At 46.9% G+C, this 24,728-nt stretch overlaps 1 protein-coding gene across 1 annotated transcript in view; it reads left to right on the top strand.

The window, feature by feature from the left end:
- The window catches only part of col24a1 (collagen type XXIV alpha 1 chain), a gene marked incomplete at its 5' end in the record, with an annotated part of 106,599 nt that overhangs the window by 61,975 nt on the left and 19,896 nt on the right, over window positions 1–24,728 (top strand). The window contains 19 exons of the mRNA XM_080010460.1: window positions 3,418–3,471; window positions 4,765–4,818; window positions 5,706–5,759; window positions 6,501–6,554; window positions 8,876–8,929; window positions 9,268–9,312; window positions 13,413–13,457; window positions 15,833–15,886; window positions 16,671–16,724; window positions 16,911–16,964; window positions 17,660–17,713; window positions 19,293–19,346; window positions 19,593–19,700; window positions 20,592–20,645; window positions 21,573–21,680; window positions 22,535–22,588; window positions 23,383–23,436; window positions 23,626–23,682; window positions 24,353–24,406. Of these exons, the coding sequence (XP_079866586.1) occupies window positions 3,418–3,471; window positions 4,765–4,818; window positions 5,706–5,759; window positions 6,501–6,554; window positions 8,876–8,929; window positions 9,268–9,312; window positions 13,413–13,457; window positions 15,833–15,886; window positions 16,671–16,724; window positions 16,911–16,964; window positions 17,660–17,713; window positions 19,293–19,346; window positions 19,593–19,700; window positions 20,592–20,645; window positions 21,573–21,680; window positions 22,535–22,588; window positions 23,383–23,436; window positions 23,626–23,682; window positions 24,353–24,406 (1,119 nt within the window). The remainder of the gene's footprint in view (window positions 1–3,417; window positions 3,472–4,764; window positions 4,819–5,705; window positions 5,760–6,500; window positions 6,555–8,875; window positions 8,930–9,267; window positions 9,313–13,412; window positions 13,458–15,832; window positions 15,887–16,670; window positions 16,725–16,910; window positions 16,965–17,659; window positions 17,714–19,292; window positions 19,347–19,592; window positions 19,701–20,591; window positions 20,646–21,572; window positions 21,681–22,534; window positions 22,589–23,382; window positions 23,437–23,625; window positions 23,683–24,352; window positions 24,407–24,728) is intronic.

Genomic DNA, 24,728 nt, shown 5'->3' on the forward strand with positions numbered 1-24,728 from the left:
TCTTATCGAATAGGGCCCGTGAGCTCAAGTTTGAAGGTTGAGAATCACTCACTTAGAGAATGAGACCCCACACACCTCGCAATGTAGCCATGGCTTTGCAGTTGCAGGAGTGTACTTGTGGTTTGCTTGTGTACTGCCTGTCTGTTTTAATACGTCAAATTTAAATCCCACAATGCAGGCCACGCCGCCAGGATAGTGTTTTCACACCGACATGACTCAGTAGTTCGTTTATATTGTAAAACCTAGATGAAAAAGATGTTTATCCAAACTCATTAATCGTACCATTATCGGTCCTTAGCCTCTGATGGACCGTACCACAAAAGCGGAAAACATCTGCTCTCTGAGCCTTTTTTAATGAACCAATTTAATGCAAGTTTCAGAAGGCTGACTCTGCTTTCTAGACCACCATTTATTTTTATTTTTTGTTAAACCTACACAAATGCTGGGACACAAAAGTTTTTCCCTTGTTAAATCCATACACACACACACATATTGGACAAAACATCCAAGCAAAGTACATTCCGTCCGCCTGGAGGGCCTCTTAATGTTAATATTTGCATTCTGCGCATAGTGGAGGCCACCAAGCAGGCCTTGTTGGGCCGTGTTGTATAGCCGTGCACATATGAAGGGGATTATGCACTTACAGACGAGAGAGCACTTTGACTCTGCCTACTCATCTGTAAGAAAAAGTCATTTGAAACATATGGGGAACCCTAATGAATGCCATTACATCACTTTCCAAATAAAGTAGATGTGTAGAGCTCTGAGGGGACTGTTGTTGACAAATGCAGGTTAACTCAGGGTCATTGCAAAAAGGAGGCCATCGCCGGCTGTGCCAAGTCCACGTCCATATTTTTTTCATAGGAGGCAAACTTTTCTTTTTTTTCAAATTGGATGTACTGTGGAGTGTTTTCAATTTTGAGTGATTTCAAGGCAGAAACAATATAATAATAATAATAATAATAATAATAATAATAAAGGGGCCACAATTTGCTGAAGGCAATAACAGGTGTAGTTTGAAAGTTCAATCCCAAATTGTATGTGCTCTGAATCTGATCTCAATGCGCACATGTATGGCATACAGAGTATGGTGTTCCTGTGTTCTGTCTGTGTGAGGGATCCTCTCAGCCACATCAAGCTCAGGATGCGCCCATCCTACCTTCTCTTAACCACAGGGGTTAATGGTTTTATCAGCCTGCAGCTGTTTAATAAGCCGGGCCATGACATGTTCCTAAAAAGAAAAAAAAAAAAAAAATCCCAGATCACCCTTGGTTCACTAAAAGCTCCCATGGCTTAGGAGGCCCTGTCATCTGTGAAAACCCCTTGAACCCACTTCCTACCATGTGAGGATTCAGGATACTGTGCTCTCCCCCTTTATGCCCCAATTAAGGGATTTGAGGAAGACGTGGAGACAGTGTTACCATGCCTGCAGGCCGCGTCCTCTCCCTAAAACGCTCTACACCTAATCCACATCTCAGCTGCTCGCTTGCTCCAAGCAGGATGGGAAAAGAAGCCTGAAGCTGATGTGTGGGCCATTTAGAGAACCTTGAGCCGAGGAATCAGATGGAGTCAAACCAGCAGAAGTAGCCTGGCTCCTGAACCTGGCATGTAACAGATCAGGAGTAATAATCTTGAGAATGTTACGCATTACATTGACACAAACTTTCTGAGCAGTGTAGCGCTAGGAGAAGGGAATGCAAAGCTGATGCCAATTTGCCCCCGCATGCACCAGACGTCTGCAGTGTGCGGAGAAGGTTGCAGCTTGACCACCCTGGCTTCTGCGTCGTGCCAGAACAGGAACCGCAGTCTGAGCGGTCCAATCCACACTCCCGGCTTTGCTTCTCATAAGGAATTATTAAAAATGACACATAGCAATGTAATGCACTTGAGACACCCTGGTGGTTTGGCGTGCTAGCACGCATACAAAGTACTTACACCGTGGGGTTTAGGTTTCTGGACGAGAACCTGGCTCATTACTGGCTTCTCTCTCATCTACGCCATCTATCTTGTAAGTCTTTGAACAGCTTTTTGCACACCAATTCTGTGCATTTTCCAACTACCTCGGTAATGGGGTGCTGAAAAGTGTGGTTTGGTCCTGCTTTGGATGGGATGTTTACCCGGCCACCCATATGTCTTAGCATGGCTCTGGAGCTACAGACTCCCCTGTGTAGAGGCTGGCGCTGGGCCAAACCACAGCCCCTTCTCCCAGACGTCTGATCTGGAAGCGGTTAAGCCCCTCTGATATTTCTCATATTGACATTAGCCCGCACTCTCTCCGCAAGCACTTGTGTATCGGCGGTACTGTATGTTCAGTACTGCGGTTTGCTCGTTTTAGATGGCTGGGGAGCCATCCATCGACAAAGTTGTGCTACTGTAATTAACAAGGCCCCGATTATTTAGGATGTTTTGCTGATGTTGACAGGAAAATAAAGTTCTGTTATAGTCTGTATTGGCGACTTAAGGAAAGTACGATTTGAAAGGAATTGAAAATATTACAGCCCCTTTAGTGTTTCAGCTTGCTCTCTAAGATCCTTCATGGTATTTGAAGCAGCGATACAGTACTTGGTAAGAAAGAAATATTCTTATTTCCATCTCACCAACTCCGGTGAGTATGTATAATGCAGAAGTCTTCCTGGTCGTTTAAAATGTTACAAAAGCCTAGTATCACTAATTATAGATAGACTCAAATAGAATGTACAAATCCTATCCAATGATAAAGGTTGCAGAGAATGCAGACCAATGTGCTGTATTGCCTTTTGGTTTAGAAAGAAAGCCAGAATAATGGAGAGTTGATTTGGGGAGTTCTCACCTCGGGGTCTTCTCTACAAGTTGGAGTACACAGGAGTATACAGCACTATAAATTGAGTATATTCAGGCAGAAATAAATGCAATGGAAGTATCACTGAGTATCTAATTTGCAGGTAATGAACTAAAAGTCAGCTATTGTTGAATATATGTATGTTAATTATGACACAATCAAGTTTCTTCCATGAAACATAGAATGTGAATTGAAAGGCTGAATTGAAATTGAATAAACAATGCGAGATTAAAGGAGCGGCTTGGAGGTCAATTCAGGCTTAGCCAACAGCCCCTCCTTCTGCTCAAGTCAACATTACATCTGAATCCACGACCGCTTGCATTCCAGGTGTCAAAACAAGTTGGAGAGCAAACCCTTAAAGAAGTGGAGATCATGTCTTCTCACATTGACATACTTTCCCCTGACGCGTGTATATTGACCAAAATACTCCCACTCTGTATTCTCTCCACTCTTCCCTCGCCTGCTCCCTCCCCTCTTTTCATTTCCTCCTTTGCCTGTACCTCTTATTTTTGTTCTTCAACTGTCCCGCCCCCTCCTCTCCTGTCATCTCCTCCCATCCCCTTCTCTCCACTCTTCTCTGCTCCTCTCATCTCCTGCAGGGTCCAGTGGGCCTGATTGGCATTGCTGGGGTGGTGGGAGTTCCTGGTGAAAAGGTAAGGATGGCCGCCCTTTCCCTCCCATTAGACTGTCAGTCATCATCAGCCGGGGGCCCGTCAACCACAGACCCCTGTAATTAGGCCTGTGTTAAACAGCCATAGCTGGAAGCCCCACAGGGCCCGGCACACACGCTTAGACAAACACTCAACACTCTCACGTCCACATCAATAACAATACTGTCAGACCCACGTGGCCATTACCATCGCCTCTCCCTTCTGCCCCCTCCTCCGAAAGGGGCAATTTGGGTATAAATAGAGCAGAAAATGGCAATTTGGTTGTCTGCTCTGCTATGATCACATTTGAGCAAATTGGCCACTACCATAACCAAGATGAAGGGCCACCTTGTATGAATAGTCCATTTAAGTCCATTTAACCGCTCATGATGTGTGCTGGAAAAACTTCAAGGCCTGCCCCAACGCCACCCCAACCAGGAATACCAAATGAGTTAACATTATTTTTTTTTACCAGCAGCGCTGATCTTGATTATTCACAGGTGGCTCCGCAGGGACCTCCCCCCAAACTTTTTTTTTTTTTTTTTGGTGAGGGTGTATTTTAAGACCCCTGCTACATCTCACGCCCCTCTTCCCTCTCCCTTCCTTACCAGAAGCGAGCGGTGTGTCAGGACATGTCCGCCCCACAGGAAGCCGTCTGACGGTCTAACAGAGCTCCTGCACCCCCCCACACACACACACACACACACACACACACACACACAAACTTCCTTGTAGGACAGATCCTCCTCCAGGTTCAGTCTGTCATCGCCAGCCGTACCCTGGCAGCCCACAAATTCCTTTCACATTATATACATTTAATCCAGTGGCACTCTCTGATTTAGGGCCGCTGTTTCCAATACGAAGCCTCAAAAGTATTCTGCTCGCTGCTTGATAGACGTGCTGCGGAGTGCAGGAGAGGGTGCTTGTACAGTCATGAACGGTGCATCGTCAACGGGGGGTGGGCGGACTACAACGTCAGCAGACGCCAGAGGGAGGGAAGGGTTAGCGAGGAGACCTGGGCGGGCCGTAGGTCTCGCCTTACATAACCTTTGCCGTTGAAGGCGCACAGCGCATCGCGCCCTAACTGTCATGCGCGAGTACCTGTTTACAATTGAAACTCCAACCCGCAACCAGCTGTCACTCGTACCTGCTGCGCTCCAGGAGCCGCTCTCCTGTTTCACGACGGGGTTTGTTTTTTTTTTTTAAAGACGACTCTTGGCGCAGTTGTGTTTGGGTTTGATGTGTCAAGGTTTCGGGTCACGGTTTAATGATGCACCCCCTTGCTCTGTTTCCCAGGGTGATCGAGGCCCCGCAGGTCCGTTGGGTCCTCCTGGGGAGAAGGGGCCAAGGGTAAGTAGTGCTGCTCATCACGTTACGCCTCTGCTTCTTGATTCTTCAATAGCTACTCCAAACAAAAGACTAAATCAGAAAACAACAAAGCCTACAGCTCAGCAAAGTTATGGCCAACTAAGCTAGACAACCGCACGTAGAATGGAATGTAAGCCAGAATCACACCTGGCTTCAATAGTTCCAGATTGATAAAAGGCTTTGATTGAAGCTTAGAAATTCCGGTCAGAATTAGCAAGTGGGCTGGTTAGCTGTCTGACATATTTATAGAGGATGGACGGTGAATTTCCAGTGACATTTACTTGAAAGAACTACCAGCCTGCCAGTATGATCATAGCAGTAGACCGTAGACAGCAGTGGGCCCACCGACAGATTGGGGCTCCATGGGCCCCCCTAGCGGCTGGGCCCCAGGAAGCCCCCCCCCCTTATGAGGGGGGGGGGGGTGTTTCATCAAGACTGATGAAAACCCTTGCGAAGCCCCTTGCTGAGATGTTCTGGATTGTGCTGATGCGGCTGCAGGGGACAGGGCTTGCTGTGTGGGTCTTGGAAGAGGGAAGCTGGCATGCGGCCCTCACTGGCCCAGAGCCCTGGAAAAGCTCCAGCCTTGTGGCTTTGGCCCTCGCTTTCAACCCTGCCCTAGCTAGCTTTAAGACTTGCTGGTTAGCTGGCTCAGCAGCTAAAAGGTTGGCTGACTGGATCAATGTACCCACGCTTGTTAGGCCCATTTCTGCGTGCAGCAACAGTTAGGAGTTCTAATGGTTTGTGTGAAGCAATACGTCCCACTTTATTTTATCAAGGGAATCCAAAGTCTACCGAAATGAAATCATAGCTGCAGGTTAGGTAAGTGGAACAGGTCATGTACTGACTTCCCTCCATTTTTCCACTACAAGGGCTATCCAGGCCTGCCAGGAGGTCCCGGGGACATCGGCATACAAGGAGCACCTGTAAGTACCTTAAACCATCTGTACGAAAGTCGATTTTGAGTCTTAAAAATGCACTTCTGAACCTCCGGTCTGCCACTTAATGACTTTTTCCCATGGGGTCAGGTGGGAGGGGGTTGGCGATTTTTCTGCTTTTTTTTTTTTGGTACCGTCTATTTTTGGGACGGAGCCACATAAACGTAGGCACTTCATCGACTGAGTGAATCGGATACATCAATGCTAGTTTTTCCTTTCATTGCCTTGGCCGGCTATATCATAAACACTTTAATTGCGAGATTAAGGGTGGTGCTTAAATCAAATGCCCTCGGGTTTTTTTACTTCTGTAAGCACTTAAATTTCAAAGGGAGGATTTTATGTATTCCTTCGTCCGTTTCCCACAATCACAGTCCCATTCTGGTGTAAACAGCGTTTCGCAACTACCCAATTGTTATGTGGCATCTCTGAACACATGTATGTTATCCTCTTTGTTGATTTGAATAATCTCTGATGAGATGTGTGGAGGGATGATTCTTTTTTCATTCTGAAGTTGTAAACACTTTCACCGTATTTTAAACACTAGGCCAAGTAAATCACTGAAGACGTTTTGCCGTGCCACGCTTCACACGCCTGTCGAAAGAAAGGACTGGGCTTGGAAATGGACTTTGTCTCTCTCCAAGATCCAAGGTCTCTCTCCGATCTGATGTCTCTCTCTCTCTCTCTCTCTCTCTCTCTCTCTTGTTTTCTTCTTATGTTTTTGTTTCCCAGGGTCTACAGGGACAGAGGGGCGGTCCAGGGATTGGTGGGCCAAAGGGCAGAAGGGTAAGTGCTGTATTCCCAGTTGTTCAGGCTGTCTGTTCTACCGGGCCCGGTTGCATTGAGCCTGTGAGTGCAGACGGACTGCAGCGTGCTCACCCTGGGTGACCACGTAACCCCAGAACTCCTTAGACCCTCGCCCCTCCTCTGCTTTGTATCACCACTCCAATCTCACAGAGCAAAGGTCAAAGCAATTACAGCACATGTGTTTGCTCTTTTGCTCGGGCTCGTGATCTTTTATAGGTCCTCGTACGTCTGTTTCATGGCCCCCACGGGTCCAAAAGGGGATCGGAAATCGCAGGACTCCTCTTATTGTCGAGGTGGTGGGACACCGTGTGGCAGACAGGAAGATGACGCTTGGAAACTAGGAGAGAGGTGCTAGTGCCACGTAACCGCGTCCTCTATCGTGTAAACGACAGCACCTGAACATCGACATTTCCCCAGAGTACGTACAATAAATAATCAATAAACACATCTCATTTGTGAATTTGTGTTTATTGATTATTTATTGTACAAGATTTAAAGATAGAATTTCAGTTTAGTTTTTAACTGAGTTAGAGGGTTGGGATATCATATTGATCGATCACATATAGACTGTATCCTCCCAAGGAAAGGGTTCAATGGCATAACACTTTTGATGTAAAAAGACAGGACCTTTGACAAAGCATCCAAGGCTGCACAGTACTTTATGCCAACATTGGCATGTTCCCTGAGGATGGAGACCCTCTCCAGTAGAGTACTTTGCACGTATTGTTTATGAGTTTGGAGAGAGTTGTTGTTGTAGTTTTGATGACCAATGGAAAGCTCAAAAGAGCAATGTCAATTGGCAATCTCTATTGTCCCTCAGATCACCGTTGACCCCTGTCTCCCGCTCCTGTCCACTCGCAGTTTGTTTAGGCTAACTAAAACACGGCTGGGTTAAAGTCTCAACACAGTACACTAACCAAACACATGGCAGTACTTAACATGCCACTGCCAGTCAGTTGTTCTCTGTAATCTATACATGTGGCAGTTTGTGGTTGTGTTTTCCTGTTTTGCTGAGGTACGCTAATCGTATCTCTACTATTCAACAGTAAGACTGTAAACATCTGCGATCCATCATGGTCTGTACCCCAATATGGACCGGCGAAAATCTAAATACCTTCCACTCGGTAGTAAATAGCAGGCTACATCGGCTGTAATACTTTTAGTCGCTAGCTGTGGGGCATGAACATATGTACATATATGCTTAGCGCAGACATGCGTCCATAGGAGATGAACACATCCCAGACCAACGTGAAGCTCTCTTACAGGGAAACCACTCCACTGCTCCGATCCCAAGGGCAAACCAGGAGTGCTTGTTACCCTAACCCCTATCTTCCTCTCTTATCTCTTCACCTCACAGGCTATCAAAGGCATCATGCCTCGTAGATAGAGCATATGGCCCACACCTGCCCCAGTTGACACACACCTGCCATAGTTCCGGAAAGGCCAATTGCGGTGCATGTCTATGGCCAGCGCCACTGCGGGGAAAATACAAATGAGATCACTTTCAGGGGTCCTGCTTCGGCGTCTGTGATTCGCCATCTCGCATGTCATGTCAAGAGATATTTGATTATCAATCATATGGTAAAACACACGCACGTGTCACTATCGCTTGAGAATGGTGTTCCCCCAGCCTCGCCATGAACAATATTCTTCATTGAGAAGCTTTTGTTCATTACGTTTGCTGAGACAGTCCTGTGGTTGGTGGATTGAGTCGCTTGTCACCCCATGCAAAGTTATAACCAGAAATATGCGGCACTGAGTGATTCGGGAAGGTGGCTAGTCCCTCGGTGTAGTAGCGCGGCGGACGGAGTTCATCCAAGGTACAAGAGATGTCAGGAGAGAACAGACATATAGGCGCAGAGAAAAGGAAGGAGATTAAAAGGGCTTTCTCCTCGCAGAGCCTTATCTGTCAACCTGTGTGTGTGGTAGAGCTCCAAGGGAGGAGCCACCCTGGAATGTTAATAAGTGGTGCCAGCCTGTGGCCACCTTCACCCCACCCCGCCCCCCGCATCCTCCTCCTCCCCCAGTAGGACAAAGAATACAAGCTGATTATCCTGCTGGTTGTGTTAGCAAAAGGGTCTTATTCAGCTTGTGGGCGTTAATTGCGACCAAATAAACGTTTGATCTCGTTTGTTCTCCCCTCATCAGTCTTTGACACACCTTGTCACTTTTGTGAGATTTTTGTCGCCACCCATATCCCGCATAAATCACGTGGCTCGCATGTACATGTGTACGTTGTGTGTCAATGTGTGTTTGTTACATCGTGACTTTAAACCTCTCCGTTCTTTCCTCTCTCCTAGGGGCCCCGGGGTCCAGATGGCCCACTTGGAGATCCAGGACCTGAGGGCACCAAGGTTGGTTTTCAGTCATTTCTTACGTTGTTTTCTTTTCTCTTTCTTTCTTTTTTTCATTTGTTGGTAATGACACACTTTTGTTGCTTGGTGTTATTTGTGCTACTGTGTCTCTGGCCCAGGCATCAATCCGTCATGGCGTCCATAAGTCATCAGTCTCAACAATCAAACCATGACAGTTATCTTATCATTACCCCACCTCGACAACAAATTTTATTCAACGTACAATCAAACCGCACGCCATGCAATGGTTTTATTTTCTATTCTCTTCTTGTATACTCCATTTCACTGCCTCCCACCGCTGCTAACCCCTCTAACGTCTTTCCTCTATGTCTTTGCAGGGTGAAAGGGGGGACCTGGGAAAAAAAGGAGAACCGGGATTCATAGTGAGTCGTCTTAAATGATCGCCTGTTTTTATGGCCTTTGTGTAGGTAGTGCATCAAGTAGTAAACTGTAAGGAGGAAGATATCAAACCGCAGCGTTACATGTAAGAACATTGCCTGCTGAGGAGCTCATGGCAATGAAAAGTATATGTTATCTTTTTGTGTGGTCGCTTCGGGCCGCCGTTGGATGAAAGGACATTTATTTATCTGAAGCGTCGACAAATCATTTTCATTAGCAAGAGCTGGCGTCTTATTATTCTTCTTACCTAACAGTGAATCACACTCCCGCGGCTACATGCGAGCACCTCTTCCTCGGGATGAGACATTACCTAGCACCATCCCAGCGGCTACAGTTAGCCCGTGGCTGCTGTAAACAGGGCTTTTACAAGGCTCTGAGAGTGCGGTAGAGAGCTTGGTGGGCCTTTTTTTAAATGACATTCTCCTTCATTTGTAGTTTGCAGCGTCCTCTCCGGGGGCCCTGTGCTGGGAGTTAAGTCCCAAACGAAACCCGAGCTAAGTCAGTAAAGCCACTCTGGAGGTAAACCGAAACTGACCCGCGGCTCGTTAATGGGGGAGCAAAATGAAACCCAGCTTCTACTTTTCAAGAGTTTTATTGGCACAAATTGGCTTTGGGATTGTACAGGATTGGCAGGCTAACCCAGGGGGTGAACCAATTGTATTGCAGGGCAATGTGGATGTGCTGGTGGCTTGTTTGTGTGCTCCAGCTGGGGAAAATCACCAGTTTTCGGTCATGCTATTTCAGGTAGTGCTTTAATAACCATTTAGTTTGAGTGCAGTTGTGAGTAATAACCTAGAGCCGAGGGGCTTGGCAGCACTGCAGACTTAGGTTTTATTGAAACTTCATGGACCCCTTCTTTATATTGATCAATAATACTATATGCATGCCTTCACTATACATGTTCAAAAAGTTAAGTTCTCCCTTGTTTAAAGACAATTTCAGAAAGTCAAAAAATTTTAATATTTTGTTTATAGCTGAAAACATTGGAACAGGTCACCATAATACCCAGAGTCTTGACCCAACATAGATACAAGTGTTTCAGATAGATAAATGGATGGGTGGAGCGATAAAAAGACAGACGGACGGACAGACTGTCATGGACGAGGCGGATAGGACCCAGACACAGCACACACCACGGGGAAAGTATAGAAGGTTTTTTTACAAGGGGGGGAACAAGATGATGTGGGAATGGAATAAAGGGCAGGTGGGTTGTTAGGGGTCCAGACGGGCTGGCTGAAAGCACAGGGCTCAGAGTGTGGACAGGCTGGTGGTGAGGCGTAGGCAGGCAGGCATGTGGGAGGTTTTCTGGAGACAAGGGGCGGACAGGGTCAGACAAGGCAAGGCGCAACAAATACATGACAATCCAAAGGCGCGCAGTCTGGAGAATACCACACTAGGTGATGGTACAATCACAGTCACGTATGAGGTCTGGCGGAGGAGCCGGGGTTCGTATAGAGAGTGGTGATGAGTGTGACGAGGAGCAGCTGTGCCAGCCAGGCCTGGAACCAAGAGCCATGCCCATGTTGCACTGTCAGGTATAGACATGGATATACTAGATTGAAGAGGGAAAGGAAGGAGAGACGCATAAGGAGACCCAGGAGGCAGAAAGGCATGGCTGGGGCTGTGAGAACACCCCCCCAGTCAACACACAAGGTCTTCCCAGGTGGGCCAAGTGGAACTCCCGGACAAGGGAAGGGTCCAAGATTTAGCGCTGCGGCACCCAGCTCCATAGCCCTCCCAGTTCACCAGGTACTAGAGGCCGCAGGCCGTGAACGTCTAGGAGCCGGCTGATGGTGTAGGCGAGGTGGTCCTCAGTTATCTGGGCGGGTGACGTGGGAATGGTCGAAAGGCAGATGCTTATGGAGACGGGTTTGACCTGAGAGACATGGATGCACATAGTGCATGGGAGACAGAGCTGGACTGTGGTGGGGTTAATTATGTGGGTTATTTCAAAAGGGCCAAGGAAACGGGGAGACATATTCTTGCATGTGGATTTCAAAGGGATGTCTCGTGACGGGAGCCAGTCCTGTTGACCAGGTGTGTAGTTGGGGGCCAGGACCCGACGGCAGTCTGCAAGGCGCTGGTTCCGCTGGGCAGTCCGAAGCAGGGCGGCCTGGGTGTCCCTCCAAACCTTGCGATATGAAACTTCAACAGGGGCTGGTAACCTAGGGAGGAATCGAAGACAGAGAGACCAGTAGCAGAGGATGAGTGGGAGTTGTGCGCGTACTCTACCCAAGCATACTGGTAATTCCAAGAGGAGGGGTTGGAGGAGACAACACAACGGAGAGCCGCCTTGAGGTCCTTGTTTGTGTGTTCCGACTGCCCGTTGGTCTGCGGTTGAAAGCTGGATGAGAAGCTGAACGTGGCTCCCAAGGCCCGACAGAATGCCTTCCAGACCTGGCAAATGGATACGTTGGAGACGATATCTACCGGAAGGCAATGCAGGCGGAAGACATGGTGGACCATGAGGTCGGTGGTCTCCCGGCGGAAGGAAGTTTGGCCAAGGTGACGAAGTGGGCTGCCTTAGAGAAGCGATTGATCACCTTTAAGATGACTGTGTTGCCCTCAGAGCGGGGCAACACAGGGCAATGTGTGACCAGGGGCGGCTGGGAGTGGGTAAGGGATGGAGGAAGCATGCAGGTGCGAGGCCCCCGAGCCAGCCATAGAGGGCCACCAGAAGCTTCGTATTAGAAGGGTAGAGGGTCAGTCCCACAATGGGGTGACATGAAAACCTTGAGTTGTGCCCCCATTGGATGAACAGGGAATGAGGGGAGTCCGGACAAACAGGCAGTTGGGAGGCCCATTTCCAGGGTCGGGTTGGGCCCTCTGAACATCCAGCACAACCGACTCGATCTCACAAGAAAGGGCCCCCAGAACGGGAATGGTGTCGGGAATAGGTGGATCCTCACCGACGTCAAACTGGTAGGAGAGGGCATCAGGCTTGAAGTTCTTTGACCCCGGGAGATATGTGGAAAAATCGTCCAAAATACTGGGCCCAACCGGCTTGACGAGAGTTCAGTCGTTTGGCGGACTGAATATAGGCAAGGTACGAGGAGAGCTGAAACGGTCTGAGTACCGGGGGTGACTCTCACGAGAGTTGTGGATGGAGCATGAGCGCTGGAGGTGGAGCAGGAGTTGTAGTTCTTGTCGCTGTGTCTCACCCGTATGGTCCAGCTGGATGGAAAGAGAGATCAGAGTGTCCAGAGAGGTTAATGCATCCCGCAGTGGTCATTCATCCTTGAGGTTTCATTCAAACCCTGCAAAAATACGCCACAAAGGGACTCCTCGTTCCACCTGGTCTCCGCCGCCAGAACCTGGAAATCTACTGAGATGTCAGCAACGCTTTGCGGACCCTGTCGGAGGTTGAGCAGTCTCTGGACAGGAAGGAAAGGACGGACAGATACTGTAGATAGATGGATCGATGGATAGATGGATAGAAAGATAGATAGATCATAATAAAGTAACAAAAATACAAATAGAAAAAAATGGTAACCTGCAATCGACCTAAAATAAAAATTAAAAAAAAAATTTGACGGATGGATGGACGATAGATAGATAGAGAGACGGATAGACAGACAGATGGATAGATGGATGATAGATAGATAGATAGATAGATAGATAGATAGATAGATAGATAGATAGATAGATAGATAGATAGATAGATAGATAGATAGATAGATAGATAGATAGATAGATCGATAGATTGTAATTAATTTCCAAAAGTACAAATAGAAAAAAAATGGGGATATACCTAATATATATATACCTAATATACCTAAAATAAAAAAAAGGCATGAACCTCCAAATTGAAAATGAACAATAAAAACAAACCTAAAAACAAACAATAAACAACAAAAATGATCTCTACAACAAACATCTAATGCCCCTTCTACAAGACGCCACTCACTTCAAATGTAAGACGTTTAGAATGCGGCGGCAGTTACATGCAGGGTCGTGTGATGGAAGTTGATCAGGATGCATGACCTCACCTGAGGATGTTGTTACTGTTAAAGCATCACCATGGTAGAGACTGGAGAGGTTCTATATACTGCTTCTAGTGTGTCATTATATTCTTCCTTTCCAGGGCAAGGCTGGTAGTCCAGGAGAGAGAGGCCCCCCAGGGAAACCTGTGAGTAATACGTGTTCAGCTCCTTCATGTGCTGTGTATTTCCGCTCTATCACCTCCATCAAGGCTTCGGTTATCCGGCTTCGAAACGTGACGCAAGTGGGAAAAATAAGCATCACTATGGCGATGACAGTAAACAGCACGATTTGATGTCAAGACTTGTATCTAGAGTTTCCCATCGTCATCTTCTTACCTGTAATGGTACCTACTTGTTAGACAGGGCTCTGAGGCGATTCACCTAAAAGGGTGACATTGTTTAATGTCCTTCTATTTTGAATATAGGTGGATAAGAATATTGTTACTGTTTCTGCATTAGCACTCACATTGCAGCTCCTATTCATGGATATTATCATCAAAAAGCAGGCTGTGTTTTTATAACTGTTTAGCGGGCATCTACGACATTAACATACCAATTACATTTTTTATTTATCTTTTGTATATTTGGTTGTTTATATGTCTATTTTTAGATGAGACAAACTTCTATTTAAAGATAAGTCATGAATATGAATAAGAATCAAATGGATACTCTCTGTGAGCCCCTCTTGTTTTGAGACCCTGACCCATAAACACTGAATCCTGTTGCGGTTTGTTTTCTTTTTTTCTTTTTTCTTTTTTTTCCCAGAATAGCTCTTTGCTCTGCTTTTGTCATAAGTAGATGATGAACGCCCGTGTTGACGTGCACTCCAACGGGGTAGAATAACCGCTGGTTGACAGATGGCCGAGCAAGGGGCCAACGAAAATGTATCGAAAGCAACTTTTAAGAGCAGATTTATGCACCGCGTCTAAAAGCCAAACAGTGGCTCTCGCCACCCCTAGTTTCCATCCGTAATAAACCGGTGGCTATTATGGAATATAAATGCGGGCCTGCGTGTTTGCTGGACGGCCGTTGGAAGCTTTCCCGCTCGTTTGGCTCATCTGACAATCCGTTGATTAATGAGCTACGATTCCTTTTTGTTTTTTTCCAAAACTGTTTGGAGCCTTAACGCAATACATCTAAGCAAGTTGTAAACAACAGCACACACACACACACACACACACACACACACACACACACACACACAGACACCCATAAACATGTTGTCATTCTTAAACAGATAGATGTACAGCTCCCACTCGCCCGTACACAGGACAAGCGTTTCATACATCTTGTCATCTCCGTGGCGCTCCCGTTTTGACGCCGAGTTCAAAGACGAGAGCTGTTCCGGCCCCCGCCAAGCAGGCTTTCACCTGGCGCCTCTGCTTTTAAACATCCCTTCCCTACGATATCGATACGGTTTTAAATACACACGTTTTCACCAGGTTAAAAAAAATAAAATAAAAATCCATTCATCTTTACTTTCTCCTGGCGTTATTTGCAGGGGTATACAGGCACCAAACTCTGAATGGCAGCGCCATCTTGTGACTGGTTTGGGAAAGTTTCCCTCTCCCTCTATCTCTATCTCTCTCTCTCTCTCTCCCTCTCTCATGCCTCTGCATCTGAAAGCTACCGCTGCTGAAAGTATTTTATTAATTGAGGAACAAAATGATCTCATTCTCTCGTATACCAATCGGATCCCCGTTGGCTTTTTCTGCTCATTACAGGTCGGCACGGATTCTGCTCACCAAGTAATCATTTAGGGCTTCCTACTGCCTGAAAGGCGCCACGTAGTCTCTCTATTTTTGCTTCTATTTTGCTTCTTTCGTTGGGCCATCTTTGCTTCAACTTTCCCTGTGGTTTTGCACTTGACATTTGGTTATATCATGATGTTGTAGCGTTGACTCGTGCTTCCGATGCCAGCCGCAGCTCTTATTAAAAGCATGTAAAAAGCCTGACTCCACTCCCTCCTCAAAGTAGGAATCATCATTCAAGCCCTACCAACACAATACTCGGACCACAAATAAGAAGCATTTAACGTCACGTGAAAGTCAATTAACAATTTTGCAGAGACTGGAGTCCACACACTGTACTGTTGTCATCACACTTTATGGCAGGGACGTGCAACGACGTGAAGAGGGGCGGGTGCTTCAAAAATTTAAAAAAAGAAGAAAGAAAAGCCACATGGAACCCCCAGCTCCGGTTTTAGACGTTTTGCCGCTCTGGGCAGTGTTCCCCTTACGCGCGGTGTTGTCTCGTTCCATAAGGAGACGGAGCAGTGGAGTGCAGTCCGGTACCTCGGTACCGCTACCACCCCACGGCTGATAAAAAGGGCACCGTGGGGCAACATGGGCACCGTGGGGCACATGCCAGCTTCATGATGTCTTCAAGGTTGAAACCGGGTCAAGAGCAAACAACGTTGTTTTTTCTCCGGTGTATTGTATTTTCTGTCTTTCAGATCGCCCCTCTAGCAAACAAAATGTCCCGACGCCAAATGTCTCTTTTTTTGGCTCTTCTTCTGCAGGGGAAGCCGGGGGTGCCAGGCGGCGGAGGGGAGGGGGGACCCCAAGGTGAACCAGTAAGTGCCCCCACCTCAAGTCCAATGAGGTTTTACGGATGATGCTGTTGGGGTGTGGAAGCACAGTCTGAACGGCTCCGCCGCGCCGCCTTCACTCTGCCTCGGCTGTAAATCAGTCGGTGTTTGAAGACGTTTTTTTTTTTTTTGTTTTTTTTTGGGGGTGAAGTGGAGGTAGAGGGGGTGAAGGGAGATATTGAAGGGAATGACTAATTTTCCAGACTCGGATACAAGCAGCAGCTCGTGTTTTCGTCCATTCCTTTTTCCTCTTTATCAATTTGATTTTCCCTTTTTTTGGCCTTCCTTGTCAATTCCTCATCTCCTCATCACACACACACACACACACACACACACACACACACACACACACACACAAACACACACACATGCACACGCGCGCAAATTAAAGTGAGTGTGTCCTTGCGGTTTACCCGGCGAGTTCTCAGTTTTCCTGGAGAATTGTCAACCCCTCAGGGGAAGATTCAAAAAGTCTCAAACAATCAGAGACAATTATTTATGTAGCCAAGACGTGGCAGCGGGGGCCAACGGGCGAAGGCTCACGCGTTCAATCCCCGCCATCTCACTTTTTTTGGCTGATCCTCAGCGCAACTCCCATTATTCACACTTTTCAGCCGAGTTCCCTTTGCCGGAGATTTGATTACATTCTTTTTTTATTACGATCATTTCCTGAGGTTACGGAGCTGCAACCGCCTTTCACTCCGCCGTTTCGGTATAAAGTATAAAGATAAACGTTTTGCTCAGGTATGGCTGGTTGCTTATCTTTCAGGGGCCCAAAGGACCCTCGGGGGATGCGGGACCCGATGGAGAACAAGGACTGGAGGTATCCCCCATTTTTCCTGTTTATTATCTCCAACTGAAACGAGGGCGCACACCTGACTGCTTGGGGGAGAGGATCAGTATTAAACGAGCTAAGCTAAATAACTGACTAAAGCTTAGCTTACTAAATAAGCAAAGCTTAAACATGCTTAGCACTGATAAAACACTGCTGCGTTTCTCTCTGTCTCAGGGGGAGCCTGGTGGAGAGGGAGAGCCGGGTGCTATTGGAGATCCAGGGTTAAAGGTCAGTGACCACCACCACAGACACACATACACACACACACCTTAACATCGTATTCCCCCACATCCCAAAGATCACACGTATGTTAACCTATCAGGTAAACATTATAGCCTCACCCACTCACTGCACAGCTAGATGTGACTTTGACCTTAGGTCATATGTCTATATTTAACGCTGCTTTAGATATGTATTGAGTATGTGTATCTGTGTGCGCACGTGCGCGCGCCTGTGTGTGTGTGTGTGTGTGTGTGTGTGTGTGTGTGTGTGTGTGTTTGCGCAAACAAGACAAACAAACCAACAAGGCAACAATTTGACTTTTAAAACAATACAGAATGACAGCAACACTGTATGAATTGTGTGTCAGTGCCGGCAAATATTCATGCAGATCACATAACAACCGAGTGAGGCCATTGAAGGACTTGTTGCAATGAATGAATGAATGAATTAATATTTTTAGCAAATGAATATATAAATCTTCTGAATAGAGGAATTAAGTAGGGTCGGTGTTTATATTGGCAACCGTGCAGATTAACTTTGTTTTTAGGAGTGTGAACGTGAATATGTGTACAAACGCATGTGTGCAGGTGTGTGTGAGTCTTTTAGCATCTATCTTTGTGTGTGTGTGTGTGTGTGTGTGTGTGTGTGTGTGTGTGGGTGATCTCCTCATCCAAGTCCCTCCTTGTGTTGTGTGTCCGCAGGGTGACGTGGGCCCCCCGGGTGCCGAAGGAGAGCAGGGCCAGCAAGGAATGCGGGTGAGCGGCTTAACGTCTCTCCGCTTGCGTTTCGGACAATCCCAATGGTTTATTTACCCCCCCCCCCGCCTCCCAGTCCTGGGGAAAGAGGAGCGATGGATTTGTTTTTGTCTGGCCCGACTGTGTCAATAACCTCCGGCGCTCCTCGAGAGCCTGGTCTGGTCCATTTCAGGCCCCGACAACAGAATTGGGAAAGGTCAACGTGAGCGGTCTTAGTCACATAAACACCAGCCATCGCCGTGTCCCTTCCACCCTTCCATCCTTTCACCCTCCCAATCCCAACAAAGCCGCCATGTTGAAAGGGATTAGGCGCTGTCTTTTCGGGGAAGTGACCTTTTTCCGTGCTTTCTAATTCCGCCGCCTCCCTCCCTCCCGCCGACTCTCAGGAATGCACTGAAAGTGGGCGCAGACAAAAAGGGCTCTGTGCGTGAATCACAACAATCTGGCTCAATTTCTGCACCTTCAACATCGGGGTTCCAGGAATTCAAATTTCTTGGGGGGTTTTTTTGCGGCCGATTCGTGTTTACGATCATGTTTTCAGTTTGTATCCCCCCCCGCCCCGGTTAGTCACAGTGTTATTAATTAAATCCAGCAGACCTGCTGTGTTTTCTCGTGGATAAATAACTTCCTAAGCAAGCTCCGTTTCCACGAAGCAGGACCCGCAAAACTGGACCGTAAAGACGATCGCCAGTGGTTTTGCGTCCCTCCTCTACCTCCTCCAGTGTCTTCCTCATCCACATTTTTTTTTTTGGACTATTCGTCTGTCCTTCCCTTCTTCTCCTCCTCTTCCTCTGGATGATGGGGCGTCATTCTAGTGCTACGGGAAAAGATCCGGAACCCCTGCGTGTCTCTCCGTTTCCTACTTCAGGAGAGCTCTTGTAGGATTTTGAAGCAAAGACTATTTTCTATTTGTTCCTCGGGGTAAATGTCTAAAACGTAACTGCAACAGCGAGTTGAGACTTTGATTGATTTTATTGGGACGTTGTTTTTCACCCAAACAGTTCCGCCCCTCCTTCCGTCTTTGCAGGTGGCCTCTATGGCGTATCTTTATTTTCTGAAGCATAGTCGATCAACTTCCAAACTTTTCTAGTCATTTTGAATTTTAAGCCCAAATGACCATAGGCTCTCCAAAGGTTGTTTCTAGTCGTCTCCTTCTGATAAATGTCCCTCGTTCTACGTCTGAATTTGGAAAAAGGTTCTGTTGCTATAGGTCATGGACGGTGGAGCCAACTGCGTCAGACTTGCTCCGGTTGATGGTGTCGATTTATTGAATTTGTTGAGGTGTGGGGCCTTTCGTGTTTTAGTAACGGATCTATTGATTAAAGACATTCACTGATGCATACGATATTGTTTTGGGAGATATTGCAGATCTCCTTATCTTATCTTTTGCTCTGTTTTAGGTTTGATCTGTATGTCTCCCCGGTCTTCCACTGAGAATGGAAATAGCGTGGTACAAAGTCATTATGGAGACGAGGAGCAATTTCTTCATTCCTAAATGTTAAACTTTCCGCAGGAGGAGAGAGGTTGTATCAGGGTCATGTTTGTTGTTCACCACATGAAAATGCCTCTGTGTTTTCAGGGGTCTCCCGGACCCCCTGGCGAAGACGGCCTTCAAGGGAAAGACGGACCCAAGGTGAACGCTGTGATTTATTTTTGGTTACCTTTGCTTTGAATTAGGCTTTGGCTCGTGGCTGTGGGAACCACTGCATGTGTACCATTTGTTAATTCAATAATCAGTGAATGGATATTCATTATTATAAAATGTATTTTGAAAATGTACTATTTAAAAAAAAGGCTCATCACATCACATCAGTCTTTGACCCTGCTTGTCCATCATACTGCCCCCCACCCCAAACCCACCCACCTCTCTGTGTCTCAGGGGGAGGCTGGTGATCTCGGGCCTGTGGGGGAGCCAGGGGACAGGGGGGTGGAGGGAGACCCCGGACCATCCGGACCACCCGGAGAGCCTGGCAAACAGGGCTTTCGAGTAAGTTCCATGTACCTCACTGAAATTTCTGAGATAGAAAATTGATAGAAGAATGGACAAAAAAATAGAAAATTGGCAATATATCATCAACACAAAAAATGACAATTGATCTCAAAAGTATTAGAAGAAGAAAAAAAACAAACAATAAAATAAACCAGAAAAGTTGGGCAACATATTATAATCATAAAATGGCTTGAGAAATACAAAATGTTTGATCAGACACGACAAATCTAAATATATAACGATAAACAAGTTAATCAATTGGGCTCGCTCAAAAAGAAACCCCCACAAAAAACATGAATACATATCAATGCGGAGCCCACCGAGGCGTGTGATGGATGACCTGGACGCTGTAAGGGAAATTCATTGTGCTTAACAGAATTGTTATACGTTATATGCCGAAGTTACAACCTGACTATGTCCAAAACAGAATTCTGTTTTTGGAGGGGAGCGGTTGGGGTGTGGGGGCCAATGCCCACATGCTCCAGTAGGGGTCAGCCTTCTCTACGACAAAGCCCTCGTGGGCCCCTTGTGATGTTTTTGAAAAAGAGACAGAGCATTTGGGAGCGCCGCATAGTCCCCTTTGACACCTGCCAATCAAGGTCCGCTCTGGGTGTTTTTTTTGCGTTGAGGGGGAAAAGACGTGAAGGAAGGTCGGGCGCTCGAGGCCTTAACACACTCAACAAACCTTAACACACACGTTGACCCTTACTGTAGGTAAGGAGGGAATTTCCAAAGAATGTAGGTCATGTGTTTTAGCTCTGAGATAACATGGATCTATATGACAGGTGAAGAAAGGGAAAAGTAGAGATTAAGCCCTCCAAGGTGGACTCATATCACTCATATTCTTTAGTGCGTGCAGTCGTCTTATCTCATATCTTTACATCACAGGGGCCAGAAGGAAAACTGGGGCCACCAGGGAGCCGAGGACGGCACGGCAAGAAGGTAAATACATCATTCGCCGTTCTTTGTTTTCAGTTAGTGCATTGAAAGATAGAAAAAAAACAAAAAACAAACAAAAAAAAAAACAGGAAGTAAATGGTCCCCGGTGGCTATAACATGTGCACGTGTTTTTTTCCACCACCTTATCTATCATCTTGACCGGCTGTCAGATGGTGCCATGTCGCAATGTGGTCTTGCAGGAAGCAAACCCCCCACGGGGGCTGGCACGTTTGAATGTTAGAATGCAAATGCTGATTCGGTCTGTGTTTGTGTGTGTGTGTGTGCACGCGCGTGTGTGTGTGTGTGTGTGTGTGTGTGCGTGCGTGCCTGCGTGTGTGCGTGCGTGTGTGTGTGTGCCTGCGTAAGTTTGTGCGTGTGTGTGTGTGTGTGTGTGTGCGTGCGTGCCTGCGTGTGTGTGTGTGCCTGCGTAAGTTTGTGCGTGTGTGTGTGCCTGTGTGTGATTTGCGTGTGGTTTGTGTGTGTGTGTGGGTCCTGCTTCATCTCCCTCTTCCTCCGCTTTCATGTTTATACATAAACAGCCTGTCTGACAGGGCCCGGAGTAAGTTGGGGAGGAACCAATCCTAGTTTTTTGGGAGGTTTTTTTTTTCTGCCTCCTTCTATGTGGAGGTCGGATAGCAGAACACCCCCCCCCCCCCCCCCGTCCGTCCGTCGCCCCCTGGAGCCGGATGAGATTAACTTCTTGCTAAATGGAAATAACAAAAGTGCTTGATAAATACCATCCTCAGCATTCCTACAAAGTCATTTTTTCACAGTATTCTCAGTGGTTTGTATTATATCTCCATTATTCTTAAGGACTCCTTAACATGCTCGCTTCCCCGGGCTGTTGAGCGTTGTGGAATCCGACCCCCCCAGTGTCTCTGTGTTATCTCCGCCATCTTCTCACCACCTCTATCTCTGCCTTTGCTCCAGGGAGAGAAGGGACCCCCGGGTCTCGCTGGTGAGCTGGGCCCGCAGGGGGACCTCGGCCAGCCAGGAGAGGCGGGCCTGAAAGGCGCCCGTGGAACCAGGGGGACACCAGTATGTGCTCAGAAAGCTCCGTTGTTCTTCTGTCCTGCGTGTCTCATTGGTTTCCGGGGGGGAACTGCCACATGGGTTGGGTCTTTTAAAAAACAATGATCGTGAAATATTTCCTTGAATTAAATAGTTGGTGGTCACTCCCCTTCCTACGTTCATTACAGTTACACACATGTGTTACCAACTCTAAGGCATGTGGTTGGACTCTTCAATAGGCTGTGACCTCCTGGGCTATGGTATAGACAATAGTCCCTTCAACATGAGCCATGTTAAATAATGCATCCTCTCCGGAATCATAATATACTTCATCGGTTGGAAATATATGAACCCGTGTGACTTAATTTGTCAATCCAACCATTGTTTTGTCAGCTCTCAATGTTTTCTTAACCTATCAGCAGGGTTTTTACTGTTTAAACAGCTACCTGTGTATGAATAGGTCTTGCAACTATCGAATCAGTTACAACGGCATCGCTCACATAAGTGGCCGAGGCAAATCTCTTACCATTGAATTGCCGCCTAAAAGTGAACTCTCTTTATTGTCCGGTAATGCGTGGTTGAAAGCCTATGTTCCAGAGAGACCGGGGGGACAGACAATGAAAGTTGCAACGGTGGCCTTGATTCTTTTGCCTTGCTATGGAGAGAGGCTGCTTTTTTTCTCAGCAGAATCGTGTTGTGATAGCTGCGGAGGAAATATTTATATCCGCCCGTTGTCGTAAACCCCCCCTCACCCCCCTGGCCCGAGCGCTGAGCCCGCCAAGGTTATATTTAGCCTGAACGGGGTATAAATTGCAAAACAAGCAGGGCTAAGAATGATCCCCGGTATAACGTTTGTTTCTGTTTTCTGCGTCGCACCCCAGGGTCGGCTGGGTGTCATGGGGCCCGAGGGGCAGCCGGGACTGCAAGGATACACAGTGAGTTGATTCCGCTCGCCGATTTAAAGCGTAACAACAAAAAGGGAATCCCGCTCACGCTGATCATTCCATGCAAAAATAAATAAATAAATAAAAAACTAAAAAAACACCCCGGAAGTTTGGCTTTATTTGATTTGAGAGCTTTAATCTTCCCCCCCAAAAAATCCAGTGTGTTATTGTTATTTCACTCTAGAACCGCTTTAGAACCTCGGTTCGCACAGAAATATGTGCCGCTCATTTTTTTTCCTCTGCGAATCAGTGATTTATGTCCAGGAACTGTTTCGCTGCAGGATCAACAAAAAGTAACAACGGGACCCGTGTGTGTGGTTTTTTCAGTACCATAAACAAAGGAATAAAAGTTGGTGAAGAGTAGTCCAATTGGATATGGCAAGGTCACTGCTAAGCCTCTTCCTGCGGGCAGCTTGATGCCAGCCTCATCAGGCGTACGCTTCATAACTCCAGTAGGGCCATCTCAAGTTCAGACTGTCCTTAAGCAAAAAAGAAAGAAGATAGAAAAACTGCGCGTAGGCTTTTAGCTCGCTCGCGCTCAGCATAGGTACAGTACAGTCGTTGAGTGATTTTTGAAGTCTTGCCAAAACCCGAAATCCCTCGGTGGCGGCTTGTAAGAGCTCTTCCTTTTTCGCGGGGGTGTGTTTATATAAAACGTCTTTGATGAATACTACGCTGACAAGCGTTGAGTCTAAGTCATGTCCCTCCGAGGAACACGGCAAAGCCCGCAAAGGCATGGTGGCTCGATTAGGCAAAAAAAATCAAGTTCTCTTGTTCCTTTTTAGGGTCACCCTGGCAAGCAAGGGCCCATCGGACCCCCAGGGCCCAAAGGTGAAAAGGTAACATGGGCAATAAGATGCAATACAAAGCCATTCATGCATATTGGTATTCAGTATCATGAGTTAGAAATGTGTGTGTGTGTGTGTGTGTGTGTGTGTGTGTGTGTGTGTGTGTGTGTGTGTGTGTGTGTGTGTGTGTGTGTGTGTGTGTGTGTGTGTGTGTGTGTGTGTGTGTCTGGACAACTGCAGGGTTACACCGGAGAGGACAATAAGACCCCAGGACCGGCAGGACCCTTAGGTGAACCAGTAGGTCTTGCTTTCCTTCAAGCTCTCTCAAGCTCCTCTCTGCTCCCCAAACGCAAGTGCCTGCTAAAGGCCACGGTTGACACTGAAAGACGACACGCCAAGAGTCAGGAGTCATACTGTACCTGTAGGGAAGCACAGTTTCAGTGTGGGAATTTGAATTTGCGAAGCATCCTTCCATGATAACATTGGAGATATTTAGTAGAAATGGAAAATACTGGCTTCATATACCGGTATTTTGTTTTCCTTGAAGGTCAATTTTTGCAACCTCCGCTGTTATCATATGAAGGCTTGTGATGATATGTCTTGCATGATGATATCGAATGACCATGACCAATCAAACGTTCTTTCTAGTGGTCAAAGCCGGGTATAAATACTATAATAAGCTTTATTATTATGTATTCATACACAATCTCAAGGAATTTGACAGGGGGCATGACAGCCAGTGGGTCCATTAAAGGTTCTTGTGTGTTCCTCTTTGCCTGCTGGTTGATGAACCAGCTCATGTGAGGCAATACTGTTTGTGTGTGTGTGTGTGTGTGTATGTGTGTGTGTGTGTGTGTGTGTGTGTGTGTGTGTGTGTGTGTGTGTGTGTGTGTGTGTGTGTGTGTGTGTGTGTGTGTGTGTGTGTGTGTGTGTGTGTGTGTGTGTGTGTGTGTGTGTCTCTCCGCAGGGTCAATCTGGCGAGCGAGGAGAGCGAGGAGAGCCTGGGGATGAGGGTTATCAGGTAGGCCCAGCACTTTGGCATTTAGCATTTTTTAGGTATTGATATTGGGATGATAGTTATCAACCAGGTTTGCGGCTGGTTTACTCACACGCACGCACACAGACACACACACACACACACACACACACACACACACACACACACACACACACACACACACACACACACACACACACACACACACACACACACATAAATATTGGGTCAGGGCCACTCGCCACTTCATGGATCCGCCATTGGCCATCTCAAGACTAGCTCACTATTTATAGCAGAGTTATTTTCTTCATTGTTGCCCAAATGCTTCATTAAGTGTTCCTTCTTC

The sequence above is a fragment of the Zeus faber genome (genome assembly GCF_960531495.2).
Source record: "Zeus faber genome assembly, chromosome: 1".
Lineage (NCBI taxonomy): Eukaryota > Metazoa > Chordata > Actinopteri > Zeiformes > Zeidae > Zeus > Zeus faber.